The sequence below is a fragment of the Synchiropus splendidus genome, chromosome 3 (genome assembly GCF_027744825.2).
Source record: "Synchiropus splendidus isolate RoL2022-P1 chromosome 3, RoL_Sspl_1.0, whole genome shotgun sequence".
Taxonomy (NCBI): domain Eukaryota; kingdom Metazoa; phylum Chordata; class Actinopteri; order Syngnathiformes; family Callionymidae; genus Synchiropus; species Synchiropus splendidus.
In genome coordinates, this window is record NC_071336.1 from 33,595,343 (window position 1) to 33,611,408 (window position 16,066).

General features: G+C 46.1%; 1 protein-coding gene across 1 annotated transcript in view; it reads right to left on the reverse strand.

Moving 5' to 3' along the window:
* Positions 1 to 2,227: 2,227 nt before the first annotated feature.
* cdh19 (cadherin 19, type 2) overlaps positions 2,228 to 16,066 on the reverse strand; it is a 28,911-nt gene continuing 15,072 nt past the window's right edge. The window contains exons 6-12 of the mRNA XM_053860307.1: positions 13,646 to 13,836; positions 9,218 to 9,471; positions 7,681 to 7,817; positions 7,350 to 7,471; positions 5,576 to 5,693; positions 4,638 to 4,889; positions 2,228 to 3,264 (exon numbers count right to left, since the gene is read on the reverse strand). Coding sequence (XP_053716282.1) covers positions 2,759 to 3,264; positions 4,638 to 4,889; positions 5,576 to 5,693; positions 7,350 to 7,471; positions 7,681 to 7,817; positions 9,218 to 9,471; positions 13,646 to 13,836 — 1,580 coding nt within the window. The 3' untranslated portion in view covers positions 2,228 to 2,758. The remainder of the gene's footprint in view (positions 3,265 to 4,637; positions 4,890 to 5,575; positions 5,694 to 7,349; positions 7,472 to 7,680; positions 7,818 to 9,217; positions 9,472 to 13,645; positions 13,837 to 16,066) is intronic.

Here is a 16,066-nt window from a genome sequence, read left to right on the forward strand (position 1 = left end):
CGGCAAACAGCCCAATTAGTGGAGGAGAATAGTCAGAGGGCCGGACCTTGTAACCGTGCAATTACCTTCAGTCGCCCCGCCAGCATCTACCCACGCTAACTATGTTGTGTTTGCTAATAATACCGCAAATGACTGTGAAGGATGAATTATTATCCGCGCCCCTCGCAGACCCCACCACTGCTGACACTTCTCCAGAGTTTAATTCACTATTTAGGCAACGGACTGGGATTCGTTTTGCTTATCTTAACCAAGTTTTTTTTTCGGTTATATTTACTGAGCCCCAGAAGATGCTGCTTCAATACATCTCCTCTGCTTCACAAGGAATGGACCTCGAGTCATTACCTCCATTTTGGGGGGAACTCTCGTCTGATTTAAGGTGCAACTGTGAAGCCTCTTCTGAAGTTCTGAGATGGTTCCTATGCGCATTCGTGATGACAACAAGTGCAGAGAAGCAAGATTATTGCTCATCACCTGTTCGCAGTCGGAGGTCCGGCCTCCTGGAGCCGGAGGTTGAACTCCTGAACTCCTACCACAGAATCCCATCACAGCTGGAAACAACACTTGGAGTCGTGGACTATAAGGGGGCGGAATTACTCACACTATGAGTGTACCAAAACTTGCAAGGAAAGTTCTGCAAGTGAATCTTGGAGATATGAGTCACAAGACAACACATTCTCACTCCTGCAGCAGGAGCCACCTAAGGGTGTGTAAATAGAAATGGATATCCGAGTGTTCAATTTGTGATCAGCTATTTTACTTTATTTTATTTTATTTTATTAACAGCACTTTATTTCGAAGAACTTTCCTAGTTGGTGGGACCACCACTGACCATGGCAATAAATTCTATTCTTATTCTGATTCTGATATCCTCAAGGTATAAGTACAGAAAGTGAAACGCACGGCCGTTTGAGGGGTAATAAATCGCCATAGCCATGCTGTCTTATGTAGAGCGAAATGAGCGCCATCCCATGGCTAACCTAAGCCCAACCTCTGACTTTTTTAAACACAGCCTCGCAGGGAAGTCACATGACTTCCCTGCTTCAGTGAAACACATTGCTGCTGAGGCTGTTTTTTCCATGTGGTCAGTAGATGAAGACCCCAAACATCTCTGAGAGCACTCACAAGAAAGAGGGGTCCAAGAACAAAGGTTGTAGATTATGGGCAGCGCAACCTAGTTGGGAGAATCCTCAACCTATATTTGGACTGCCGGCCTGCTCACCTGCGAGACTACAATGCCACATAGATGCCGGTGGAATCTTTCATTCATCCACCGTCACACGCAGCAAACACCAAAGTTACAAGAAATATTGTAGTAGTGTTTTCCGAGAGAGTTGTCGGACTGTCATCAAAACATCTCAGAAACAGATTTCAATAGAATTTCAGGAAATGTCACTAATAGGACAAAGAGCGGGTGAATACATCTTGCTGTTCTTAACTTTCATCTGGATCCTTGAATCATTTGAAGATTCGTCACTGAGAGCTGCTACTGAGAGACAGAGCTGTGAAGCCTTACTGCCACCTCGTGTCCCATGAAGCTTTTCTCAAAAAGAATATTTTAAATACTAACAGAAAAGTTTAAGGGTGTAGCCAAACCAAATGTAGGGCAATCGTGTGGGGTTAAACACAATGAAGACCTCAGTGTTATTGAACACTCATCCAGTCACATGACGAAGGGACCAAAAAGAAAAAGAGTCCCAAATCCAAGGCCGATGATTTCCTCTTAAGTTTGCCTGTATTTTGCTGTATTATTATTATTATTATTACTATTTTTTCTGGAGCACCTCTGTTGTTAACTTACTCTGAGGCGCTGTCCAATGTCCTGAAAGCTTTTCCATCCATGTCAGGTTCTTACGGCTCTGTGGGGCCCTTTTGTCGGACTCCACAAGCCTCAGTCGGAGGAAGAGGACTAGATCCTTATAATTGGGTTCCAGTTTGGTTCCTGGTACTGGTTCAGGTGAGCCATGTGTTTTGGATGGTAAGGTTTAGGGTGAGAGGCTGGGGAAAGGGTTACGGCAATGAGCGGACCCCACAAAGATGGTGCCACAAACCTGTGTGTGTGTGTGCTTTGTATCCCTATCACGCAGAAGACCACTTGACATCCGTCGATACGGTTCGTCTTAGGAGTGAGAGGAGTGTTTTCCAAAATTGTAGTGTGCGAATCAACACCATTTGTGTGTGATGACTTGCAGACTGTGACTCCAGAACATCAGCTGACGGAGGTGCATGAATTATCAGATCATCTTTTAATGACTCCCTCATGGAGCACAAGCTTTGCTAAAAGAGGAAATCAATGAAAAGCTTAATGGACTGCAAAGCGCATTCAAACTGATACAAACAAGTATTGGAAGAAAAACATCACAAACATGTGAACCAGGAGAATCGGATGGTAAAAATAGCTTATTCTCAGGGGAAAAAAAAACAGCCTGGTGCTTCCAACTGTCGACTTTACTGACAATATAAATTGGAAAAAACCTCAAACTGAAGTTCGTCCATATAAATCTCGTAAATTGTTCACGGTCTGGGTGATATACAAGCTTTTCCCAAATAGGTTTGTGGAGTAAAATGAGTCACATGTCAGTAACACCTGGCTGTGGGAAGAACAAAACACAAAACAGAAGAAGGTCCCAAAGCACTTTGGCTCCCGTTTCAGCTTTATATTCCCCTCTTATGGTGAGAGTGCAGACAGAGAGTTCTGGGGCTTTGGCTTCACGTCTTCCGAAAAGGAATCGTAACGTTCAAAGAGAGAAGAGTTTCACCCTCAGAATGTGGTGTCCTCCTCGTTTCCGTACCACGGCGTGAGTCTGACCAAGTTCGGCCTCGGAAGCGTCACCGTCTCGCAGTCCGAGTTGTAAGACTCCAGGGAGCTCAGAGATCCAGCTGGAGACCCTGACCCCTCATAAGCGTAGGTCCTGAGGCAGTCAAACGGGGGCACGTAGGGGTCTTCGTCCGCCTCAGCCAGCCGCTCCAGGATGAACTGCCGGAAGACCTCGTCCTCCGGCCCGATCAGGTGAGACTCCCTCATGGACATGCGTATGCTGGCGCGGATGTCCTCGCGTCGGAGCCTCCTCTCTCGCCTGCGCGGGTGTGGGCGAAGCGGGACGGCAGGCTGGCAGGAGCCCTGGTTCCCCCCCGCCCCGCCTCTCCTCTCCTCCCCGTAGTACAGCACCTTTTGTGACACCGTCTCCGGCAGCTCCACCTCCACCTCCGCTCCCTCCTGCTGTTTCCGCCGGCGTCGTCTGAGCATCAGCATCACGACTGACAGCGCTGCAGACACAGACGCAGCAGGGGATCATTACAGTTAAACACCAGGGCACGGGCTGTGGCACCGGGAGGGGGGGGGGGCTAATGGCAATAACAGCGGCTAGATTTGTTTTTCTCTGCATGGAAAGGTCAGAATGGGAGGGTAATTAGACTGTAAATGATTATTACTTTTAATTTCAGCTCACAGATACACAGGGGTTATTTGCTGCGCAGAATACCAAATCAAGCTGCTTACTTTCCTGTCTTCCCTCCTCCATTGTAGCCGGTATTGTGGCAGAATGTTAGCATGAATCTGTGACAGGAGCATGGAGTTCCTTAGTATGCAAACCCATCAGTCGTTGCAGGGCAACCGACCGGTTGGTTACTTGACATTGCGCGTGTTTTTGAAGCGTGGTTAGCTAGCCGGGTGGAAGAGCAAGCATTGAGTCGATGAAGGTGTTCCTGCTGTGCAACCCTCAATTGTACTTGCCTACACACGCCACGTCCGCGAGCTCAGGTCTGCTGAGAGAACAAGTTCCCAGAAAAAGATTAGAGACGGGAGGGGCAATGTTGAGACTGGTGATGGGTCGATGAGGTATCATGAAACAGTGTTGCAGGGTTGATGAAACAGTGTCTGATTTTCAGAGGCCACTAGATGGCGCTCTTGGTTTAGATACGATGTGAGGTTTCACTGAATGACTTGTTCAAGTCCAAACATTTTCCAGCAGACAGCGCCGTCTGGTGGCCTCTGAAAGTCAGGACACTGTTTCATGACACCTGATCCACCCTTCAGTACTGTGTCATGAAACCACATCTACCCTTCAGTACAGTACCTTCTTTTTTTGCCCCCCCAACAGGAACCCTAGCGTGTAGTGTAGCCGTATGTTTCCACTGACATGGATGATCATTGTTCTTTCACTCTTCAGTACTTGGACCAATTTTTTGACATAATGTTACACCTCTAAATAGTAAGTAAGTTTTTCTGATTCTGAAAAATGATGAATCTGAACTGAGGATTTGCTCAAGAGTCTGGTCTAGACTCGCAGTCAACTCCATATGAGCCGAGACTAAAACTTGACCAACAGTAATTCAAGGCTTTTTGAGATGGAGAGTGAAAAAGAAAAAATGCCACCATGGCTTGTTTCCAAATTCCATTTTCGTCTACTCAGACATTCGTCTTTGCAAAATCAGTACCTACGGTTACGGGACAAGATGGCGCCGGTGCTTTTACAAATGAGCATCGCACTCGTCTGCGTCACAGGGTGTTATATTTAGACACATTCTTGCTGAAAGTTTTTTGAAAATACAGAATGAAAACACAGTATTTCCTCTTTCCAATTATGTTTATGTTGGCACGACGTCGGCGACTCCCTCCCCCGTAATCCAATCGCACTCACCTGTTACGGTCACCAGGCAGACCAGCAGCCCAAGCAGGGTCTGCAGACTGACCCCCATGGACAGAGAGAGCGCCTCCACCCCTCCAGCAGGGCAGTGACCGGCAGGCTGGCAGCTGCACACGCGCACAGTCAGGGTGCTGGTGCTGGACAGAGGGGGCGAGCCACTGTCGGTCACCACCACCGGCAGATGGTACTGGGTTCTGTCCTTTCGGGTGAAAGTGCTCCTGCGAGCCACGATGCTTGCGGTGTTGTCTGGAGAGGGGAGAAGAAGGTCAAGCAGTCAGAGTGAATTGGTGCTACTCTATGTTCTCCTCACTTCAAACATGAAGACACAGCATCCCTCTCCACCCTTCCCTCACTGGTGAACATGACCTCAAGATACTCGATCTCCTCCACCCGGGGAGGGATTTTAACCTGGACTGGTTTTCCAACTTGGAACCATGGACTCAGCGCATCCTTGTGGCAACTCTTCCACTGTTCCAGGGGACACTGGCTCATGAATAAATGACTGAGAGACTTCTGTTTTCTAATTTAAAAATGGCTGTCACTTGAACAATACTCCCATATGGTGTTTCATATCAAACACGAAACAGGAAATGTTCAGTGAAGTTGGTGCTCAATGAAGCTAAGTGGCTGCTAACAGCTTTCTCATTTGGATTCCAAAAAGCTCTGAGCTCAACCAGAGACGCCCTGTTCATCTGATCTGTCATATTTTTCCTCAGCATTTGGACTGAAACTGCAGTTCTATGTGCAAACGTGTTGCTCTGAGAGGTTTCGGCTTGACAAGAAAAGCTTCCTGGGCCTCAGCATCGACCCGGACAAAGGATGAATTTGAAAATTCTGATTCGAATTTCAGACCTGTTTCCATGGTTCAGTCCGTTGGGGGAAGACATGTTTGTTATTGTTATTGTCATGCGGGCGCTAGCTTCCAGCGCTACCTTGATTATCTCGAATAGTAAAGTTGGGATTGATCTGCTTCTCCGGGACCATCGAGAAGTAGAAGTGGTGTCCTTCTACCGGGTCGTCGGGATCCACGGCGCTGAGCATCTGAATGAGCTGCGGGAGAAAACAGCGTCAATAAACTTCCTCACAAGCCCAGATCGGTTTGCTCTCACACAAAATGGCCGAGGTGGGACACAGAAGCCCGTCTCCCTAGAAAACCCCTGCTCTTCTGTGGGAATATCAAGGCATGGCTCTAGTGTGTTCTGGCTCCGCCCCCTTGACAAGACACTAGCTCGACATATTTCTCTCAATGTGAAGAAGCTACTTCTGAGTCTCATCTAGATGCAGGTCAGAGTCGGTGTGTACGAAAGTAAATGGAAAGTTCGACAATTTGGCTCAGTCCATTGTTCGATTTTTTTCGATTTCGACTAGCTGAATTCAGCTAGTAGTGCGAGTGAATTGCAGTTTGCAGCTTACGACTCTTGCTCTCACACTACACGACTTGATAATCCGACCAGATTTGACTGTCCCCACTGCAGGTCCATATACGACATGTCGGACCATTGTATCGGGAACTTCAACGTAGAAGAAGAAGAAGTTGGAAGAACTGGAACCGGAAGCCGATGCAGCGTTCAGACAGAGACACAAAGGAGCAGTGTGGCGGGGTTTGACATTCATTGAATTGATGACAAGTAAAACTACTTTCTACTCCTGAGAAGGGAATCTCAGACCGGTCTTCACCTGGTTCTATTCATACGACGGGGTAGGGTGCGCGACTTAAGTTCAGCGAGGACGTGTTCCTGTCATTCAGTTTTTATGTTTCTTTCAGGATTTTTTTCATGACAAACATATCAAAAACCACTATACTCAAGTCCACCTCCATGATGCATGTTGTGTTTTCCACTTGTTTCCACAATGTTTCCACTCAATTTCAGCACCTTGGAAGACATGAAATTTCATTTTTTTAAAAGTGATCTGAAGGCACAGCTGCACTGTGGTCGATCGTTTACATCTACCAGAAACCAGAAACAAAAAAGGTCCGTCAATTGTTAAACAAGGGCTGGAGGTCAGCAGCAACTGTTAAATTGCACATCTCGTCCATTTCTACGTTTGCGCGCACCTGTGCAGTGCGTCCAGTGGCGACCGGGTTTTGTCTTCATCTAATTCATCAGGAGGTGGCTGTGAAATGTTAATCACTTCTCCTTACTCCATGTACACGACACGATACAAGACACACGAGTGACCGACAACTCACCCCAAATAGTCGTCAAATAGTTGCACGAGTTAAAAAAGTGTAAAACTAGGCCAAAAAACGTGTCATATATTCACGTGATGTTAAGATATTGTTAAAAAAGATTTGTGTAGTTTAGTGATGAAAAGATGAGTTTCCATGACACAGTATTGAAGGGTCAATGAGGCTTTGTGAAACAGTGTCCTGATTTTCAGAGGCCACCAGGTGGCACTGTCTGCTGTAACTAATTCAATGAAACCTCACCTCATATCTAATCGAAGCGCGCCATCTAGTGGCCACCGAAAGTTAGGACACTGTTTCAGCAACTCTGCCGTACTGTTTCATGACACCTCATCTACCCATCACCAGTGCAGTTCTGTTGCCTCATCTATCCAGTACAGGTGGAACCGTTCAGCTGTTGTCAGGACTTCAAGTTGCATATTGCATCCCAGACTCCTGCAGAGGTCAGTGTCTGTCGTCCAGAGAGTTGCAGACTCGGCGCGTCAGCGTCGTCAATCACGGCACCGTAATATACATACCTCTCCCGCCTGCGCTCCCTCGCAGATATACGGCTGGTAATCTCTCGCGAGCCGCGGCACATTGTCGTTTATGTCCAGCACTTTGATGAACGCCACCACAGACGAGGATAAATGGTTTGGCGCTGCAACAGTGGAAGACAGAGACGTTTGCCACGTATCTGCAACACTTTGAAAACGCTTCATCAAAATAGAACTTAAGACTGACAAAACAACACCACCGTCCTCAGGATGTGATCGCGCCTCTCCGCCAAAGATTCATTATCACCACTGACAGATTATGACGGGTTTTTCAGCACCGTAAAGCAGACGGTGGTTTGAGGCTCGGTCTTACTTGTTTCTTGAGCTTCAACAGTCACGTTGTGCCAGTTTGTCGCCTCACGGTCCAGCGCTTTAGCGACTGTCACTGTCCCGTTGATTGGGTCTATTCTAAAAGGTTTGGCGTTGTCGCTCCTTTTGTCAAGCGAATACCTGAAAAAATAAACACGTTTAGGTCACAAGAGAAAGTTACGAATAACCTGTATTTGAAGAATTACCGCTTCATTTTTAAAATATTTCTTCACCTTCTTCAGTGCTTTTCCACCCATTGATTCTCGTCAAAATCCCCAAAACGTGTCACTGTATTTTTTTTTTTTCCACTTCATATTTCATATGAAAATTGCAACCATAAAGTGAGTGTGGGTTGTTTCTTTTATAATATGAAATAAAATAAATAATATATATAAATAATAATATAAAAATAAATAAATTATTATTATCACTTTTGTCTATTAAAAAAATACGTATAAAAAAACTAACAAAAACAAACCAACGAAAACTGCCATCTTTTAATTCAAAATACACAAATAATACATGAATAGTGGTTTGACAGAAAGTGTGTCTTGGACAGTTCGGGAGGTGCTTAGCGTCACTGCTGGGAAGGGAATCGATTCCAGCTAATGTCACGCACAATTGCTCAAATTCAAGCGCATTAAAACGGGCAAATTCAGGAAAGAATCATTTTCCCACCACTCATTTTTAGACCTTAATCCAATAAAAAAAGCACTAAAAATGAAGTTCCTTTAATTCCAAAGCCTCAGGTTTGAAGCCACAAGCCACTGCACTGGACCCCACAGAGGTCACCCCTCGGCCCCCTGACCACCATCACTGAATCCAGCTGCTACTTGTTCTGTGCGAGTGCAGTTCACAGCTTACGACTCCTGCTCTCACACTATACGACTTGATCTTCCGACCAGATTTGACCAGAGGTCACCCCTCGGCCCCCGTTGGTCACTCTGCGAATGACTCCACAGCAACTTTTGGACCCTCTGAATTGATGAGTCAAGCAGACAGCGCCTCCACCGGGCCGGTAATAGACACCGGGGCCAGATGATGTGCAGCACCTGCCAGTCTTAAGCGGTGCCGAGATGGACGGCAGGCGACTGTCGCCGCGCTGTCTCCTCTGCAACGTGCCACCCTTGCAAATGACATCAAATCTCAGTCCCATATGCCCCACCTCATATGGTGCTTTATTACATCCACACGTCCAGGCCACGCTGCTTTGTGATAACACCACAGCAACAGATAGGGAGAGGCTGTGAGCTACAAAAATCATCATGATTTATTCAGCAGGACTCATTTTCCTCGAAAGCAACGCCAGATAAATACAACCATGTTCGCGGTATCCACAGATCAAGGGTAAAAATGGATTCACTGAGCCAGCGACGCTATTGAAATGGAATAATTTTTCACCCCGTGGAGGAAGCCGTCGAGGGCAAGCTGTCTCGAAAACACCGGCACCCCCACCCCCGCCCCTCCCGCTAGTCCCCGGGTACCTCGCCATTATCGTTCGGCAGGAAAGGCGGCAGATGCCATTCCTCGCCCGGCGTTACCTGATGGCACTGTTGACTGTGTCAGTGTCTCTGGCACTCACTGTGCCGACCAGAGTTCCCACTGCCGCGTTCTCCGGAACTTTCCACTCGTAGAGCTCCGACAGGAAAACCGGCGGCTCGTCGACGTCATCCACGACTATTTTCAAGGTCGTCCTGTCCCTGAACTCATCCAGTGGGAGGTAGCGGGTGTCGATGTGGTCGTTGAACGCCTCGGCAGCCATGACGAAGCGTCGCTTGGTTTCAAAGTCCAAAGGCTGCGGAAGGGAAAATAAATACTCACACTGGTGGAATTGAGTGAATGACACAAATAAAAGTTCAGAGAGACAGAGAAACTGGTGAAATAGACGTAGAGGGAAGCCCGACCACCTCGGTCTTGACATAAATTCACAATTTTCCTCGTAAAAAACAGTCCACAGCAGGTTCATGTTTTGCGATCGCATGTGGATGTGAGCTGAAAAAGATGGCATGCTAAGACAGGCAGCTCATCGATGCCACTTTGCCGAGCCAACCAGCACCTAGAACATCGCACAGCATGTGTTAATGGTCATGTCGCGGTCAATAGTGACACACGTATGTGGATGAGGTTTCATGACACAGTGTCCTAATGCTCAGAGGCCACTAGATGGTGCTCTTGGTTTAGAAATGATGTGTGGTTTCATTGAATGAGTTGTTCAAGTCCAAACATTTTACAGCAGACAGCGCCATCTGGTGGCCTCTGACAATCTGGACACTGTGTCATGAAACCTCATCCACCCATCAGTAAAGTTGGCAGCAAAAAGTGTATCTTATTCAACCACTGGAGCAGAACTTCATCAAACCACGGCTAAAGTGACACCTACAGTACAGACAGCAATCTGATGCTAGTAATGGACGAGTGAGGCTTTGTGAAACACTGTAGTTATTTCAGAGCTCATTAGGTGGAGCTCTAAACTGTTTGGGCGTCTCACTTAAATGTGTTTAAAGTGGTTCACAACTTCTGAAAATTGACACAGTTTCATGAAAGAGCCATTGACCATCTGATAAGATCTTGATATAGGTGTCAATTCATGAAAAAAAAAATCTAACTCCAAAAGCAACAAAACTTTCTGCTAACTGCAGAACTGTGGGGCAAATAAGCTTCTAATGATTGGAAGAGACTTGTGACTCCATATGAGGTTTGTTTCAGTGAACCACAGTGAAAAAGGTTATTCATTCATTCACAATGTCAAGTAGCCTATTATGTGTGAAACATTGAAGCAAACGCTGAAGACATTATTTTCAGAGCACAGCAGGTGGAGGTCAGCTAGAAAGAGATGAAAGGTTTGATTGAAATAGTGAAGTAAAGTCAAAGATGGCAGAGTAGAACACATGAGAACACTGTCTATTCACCCGCCCTCCTTAAATATTAAGTTTTATATCTATATATATATATATAGATATATATTCAATCCATCCAATCCAAGCCTGTATCCTGAACTCATTTCTGTACGGCTAAAAAACCTTCCACCATTTTATAGACAATATATTCCTCTTGTGAAATAGTTGAAAATGTTCCCATATATTGTTTTTCCTTTTCTATTTCTGACTAGTTTGTCACCTAAGTTGACATATAGTCGTGACATAAACAGGTCTCTTGGCAATTATGCCGCCAACCCAGCAGTGAGCAGGAAGGCGCGCGTCAAAACCCCTTCCGACATTTCATGATAATCGTTCGACGACTGGTTAATCTTCCGTCTTTCTCTTTCAATTATTGGAATTTAGGCGTTGCCAAACATTCACCGTCTCTCAGCATCACTTCTCCAGGTGCAGAAACTAGCATTAGCGTAAGCGCTGACTTGATAACAACAGTCTGCTGGAGCTCCACGTCTGATCTCAGTCAACATTAAGTAAAAGATGGAAGCAACTTTTTAATTCTTCAGACATGCTTTGCCAACTTGTGCTCAACAAAAGTGATGACTCCACCAAGAGCAACCAGCTGCGAGTGCGCTCTGGAAGGAACGCACTTTTCAATCGACATGATGGCGCTCGTAATAAGAAACCAGCATGCAAACCATTACTCTGTTTCCCAAATGATTCACAGTCCATAAAGTCAGTGGGTTGTTTTTACTAGGCGCACCATCTAAATTGAAATCTCCCCTCGCTAAAGAAGAAGCACGGCGTATCTGGAATATGAAACACCGTCGGGTCCGGCACAAAAACAAAACAAGTGACTTACAGAGGAAAGCGACACACTTTTCTCCGAATTTTCATGGTGTTTTCCAGAGGATTATCGGTGAGACGGCAGGGTTAAATCTGTCCTCAAGTCATTTTAGGAAGAATTTGACACCTCACTGTCGACTGAACTTTGGAATTCTACTTTTTGCTTCGACTTTATTTCTTAACAGATGCTCAGAGAATCTATTAAAACCACGAGCCGCTTCATTAGGTGCACCTGTGCAGTTGCTTGGTAACACCAGCCAATCACATGGCAGTGACTCGCTGTATCTCTGGTGAAAGCTCAAAGGATCAGGATTATAACAAGTCAGTTTCTGTCAGAGGTCACAGTGAGCAGACTGGCTGAACTGTTGCAGCCAGTGGGGCCGTTTCTGAGGAGGACTGCAGCGACAGAAGACCATGCCGGTGCCGCTGCATGTACTGACGACCCTTTCGAGACCAGACCAACCAGGGGGCCTAGACCAAGCCCGAGTCTGAAACTGAGGCCAGGATCCAGAAGCATCATTCAGGAAAAAGTTCCAAAAGGCACCACCAACACAAGTTACTGTCACTTGAATTGGAGATAAGTTTGAAGCTTATGGAACTGTTCGGAACATCCAATCGTTTCGGAAATCCACGTACATCCACAAGCCGCGCAAAGGAAGAAAGACGTTTCATCGAAGTGCGAGAAAGTCTGCACAGCAAGATAGTCCTGAGGTAGCCATTTCAAAACCATCTCTTCATCGCGTCATGAAACGTCATTAGGGTAAAGTTAGATTCCAAGATTAGCCCATGCTCTTAAGGATGATGATCCAGATGGAACACTACAGTACTGTGAGTGGTACTTGGAATAATGAAATGTGTGACACAAGGGTGTCGGCAAGGATGAAAGGGAAAGTGTCCAAAAGGGTGGTGAGGCCAGCAATGTTGTATGGTTTGGAAACAGTGGCACTGAGGAAAAGACAGGAGGCAGAGCTGGAGGGAGCAGAGATGAAGATGCTGAGCTTCTCTCTGGGAGTGAGAGCAGGATGATGATCGGATCAGAGGGACAGCACATGTGCTCAGGTGTTTAGGAGACCAAGTCAGAGAGGCTGGATGGAGATGGTTTGGACATGTACAGAGGAGAGAGAGAGAGCCAGTACATTGGTAGATGAAGATGTTGAGATGTTGGAACTGCCAGGCAGAAGGTGGAGAGGAAGGCCAAAGAGGAGACTGATGGAGGTGGTGAAGGAGGACATGAGGTTTGTAGGTTTGAGAGAAGAGGAAGCAGAGGACAGGGGGAGATGGAGGAGGATGATCCGCTGTGGCCACCTCCAAAGGGAGAAGCCCAAAGAGAAAGAAGAAGGAGGAAGAGAAGACGGAGAAGAAGGTGGAGGAGAAGAAGAAAGAGGAGGAGGAGAAGAAGGAGATGTTGAGGTTGGAACTTCCAGGCAGAAGGTGGAGAGGAAGACCACAGAGGAGATTGATGGAGGTGGTGAAGGAGGACATGAGGTTTGTAGGTCTGAGAGAAGAGGAAGCAGAGGACAGGGGGAGATGGAGGAGGATGATCCGCTGTGGCCACCTCTGAAGGGAGAAGCCCAAAGAGAAAGAAGACTTGAAAATGCACACTGTCTTACAAAGCCGCCACAATTGCACCTACTGGGCACCTGAGAATCCATGTCATGGTCAACCACCATGTTAATCCACCATGAATTACAGTGGGGCATTAGTTCCCGAACAGGAGCTGACAGAACAATAGAATGATGTTTTTGTTTTCACCGTGTATTAACTGCAGTAGCACCCACAAACTAAGCCTAGTTGCGACTTACTTTTACCATCCTCGTGTCTCCTCTCTGCTAAAACCATGATTCGCTCCGAGACCTGAGGTTCCTCATCTGCATTTGTTGAAGCAAACTTCCCTCAACAGCTGAAGTGATTCCGCCGAACTCGTGTCATGTTGCTTTAAATTCCACCCAGACGCCCGTCGTCCCCTCAAGGAGAAATTAAAATTAACTCTGGTGACCTCGCCTCGACATCTCATCTGTCTAATTTTTAATTGCCGCAGCACTTTTGGAACAACAATGACTCAGACGTACTTAAAGCTCTGCTAGTTAAGCAAATGATGGACATTACTCCTGGCCAACATCTGCACGCGCTCATCGCTCGCCGTAATGAATCGACAGTTAGTGGCCGTCTGATTCGATCGTCCGTGCCACGCAGCGGAGTGGCGCGTCTAAATCGCTCCGGCGGCATTTGTGCTCTTTGTTGGGGCCTCACCTTGGCCAGCACAATCACCCCCTCCTGTGTCGCCGGGTCTGTTTGGATGATGAAAGTGGAGCTTTCCTCCAGGTCGTCCTCCAGACTGTAGGTCATTTTGGCGTTGATGCCGATGTCATTGTCGTCCGCCATAATCCGGCCCACCGTGGTGCCCAGCGGTGCGTTTTCAGGGACAGCGAAGGTGTACAAGTCTGGAGATACAAACAAGGAGAGGTTATTCCAGGTTGTTGAAGATAATGGATCACAGAAAACATGTCGCCTCCGTGGCCGCCGCGATACTATATGAGTCCAGAAACATTCCTGATGGTTATTTCATATACAAGTACTGCACTCATTACAGGTATTAGCATGAACATGATAACATAGCTCTTGGTTTTGGAACATAACCATCAATATTTCATGCAAACCCAACTGAATACATAACAATATTTGGGCTGTTTTTCCCCATACAGTATTCCGTACATCTTTCATGACCTCCTGAAGGGCCTGCCTTAAAAAGTCCTGTTGGACAGACAATGAGGGAACACTTCATCTTCCATCTGGTATTCAACCCCAGTTTAAGAGTGAAACCCCAGCATAGGTGCCACTAACAGTGGATAAATGAGGTATCATGAAACAGTACTGCAGGGTTAATGAAACAGTGTCCTGATTCTCAGAGGCCACCAGATGGCGCTATTGTTTTAGAAATGACCCGAGGTTTCATTGAATGAGTTGTTCAAGTCCAAACATTTTTAAAATCAGCAAACTGTTTCATGAAACCTCACCAACCCTCCAATACTGTTTTATGAAACCTCACCAACCCTTCAATACGCTGCCATGAAACCTCGCCTACCCTTCAATACTGTGTCATGAAACCTCACCTACCCTCCAATACTGTTTTATGAAACCTCATCTACCCTTCAATACTGTGTCATGAAACCTCATCTACCCTTCAATACTGTGTCATGAAACCTCATCTACCCTTCAATACTGTGTCATGACACCTCATCTACCCATCAATACTGTGTCATGAAACCTCATCTACCCATCAATACTGTGTCATGAAGCCTCACCCACCCTTCAATACTGTGTCATGAAACCTCATCTACCCTTCAATACTGTGTCATGACACCTCATCTACCCATCAATACTGTGTCATGAAACCTCATCTACCCTTCAATACTGTGTCATGAAACCTCACCTACCTTTCAATACTGTGTCATAAAACCTCACCTACCTTTCAATACTGATTCATGAAACCTCATCTACCGTTCAACATTGTGTCATGAAACTTCATCTACCCTTCAATACTGTGTCATGAAACTTCATCTACCCTTCAATACTGTGTCATGAAACCTCATCTACCCTTCAATACTGTGTCATGAAACTTCATCTACCCTTCAATACTGTGTCATGAAACTTCATCTACCCTTCAATACTGTGTCATGAAACCTCACCTACCCTTCAATACTGTGTCATGAAACCTCATCTACCCTTCACTAGGTGGCAATAATGCTGTAATAGTGTTGGGGAGATGCCTGGTTACAGCGAACAGGCTACAGTCAACAGTGACAGTTTCCTGTAGAACTGGATGTGGATTTCCGTGAAGATTGTCAATGCTGACGTGTTGCTTTGGAGCCAATCTTATCTATCATAAAAGATCCCGATGATTTTCTGCCTTCTGGCAAACATGTTTGACGTCATTGTTTTTTGCGTGCTTTTCCTTGGAAAACCTGGAACTTGGAAGCTCCAAGATGGTGATGAGATCCATTCAGTCTCATCTGATCTGGGAACAGCTCACTTTAGAACAGAAGCAGGATTGTCGGGGCCTCTTCACCTCTGCTGCTGCCCCCGTGATCCTAACTGGGTGGAGTGGAAGACATTTATCTTCACCCTGTCGTCACTCATCATACCACCGTGTTACACTAACAAACGGTTCCCCACTTCCTGGTTTCATTTTAGTAACACCCAAGGTTTTGTCTATAAAGTGATAAGAAGCGAGGACATTGTGGCGGGGGTCACCTCGTGTGAGTCCCAGATAAATGGTGGCAACCTCACATAATCCCAGCCAAACTCTAATAAGAAGATGAGAAAAGGCGATTGCCTGGTTGACCGAGTCTCTTCAGGCCGAGGGAGTCAGTGAAACTCACACGGGAATAAAGAAAAAACCCTCCTGCTGATAATATAATTTACATTTATGTGACAAAACATGGGTCGGAGTTCAATGTGAAAAGCAGCTTTACAATATTTATAAGACCTGGAAACAGCGTCGGGAAAGAATGTCACATTAATAGTTAAAAGTATCATCCTTGCTGTCACCTTTGGAGAGGATTGATTTCCTCCTCGGGCATCCATTTAGAGAGCTTTATCGCTGAGAAAGCTGAGTTTGTTTCCAAAGGTCATGACAAATGTCCTCTCAAGTGTGAATGATTAAATTCATCC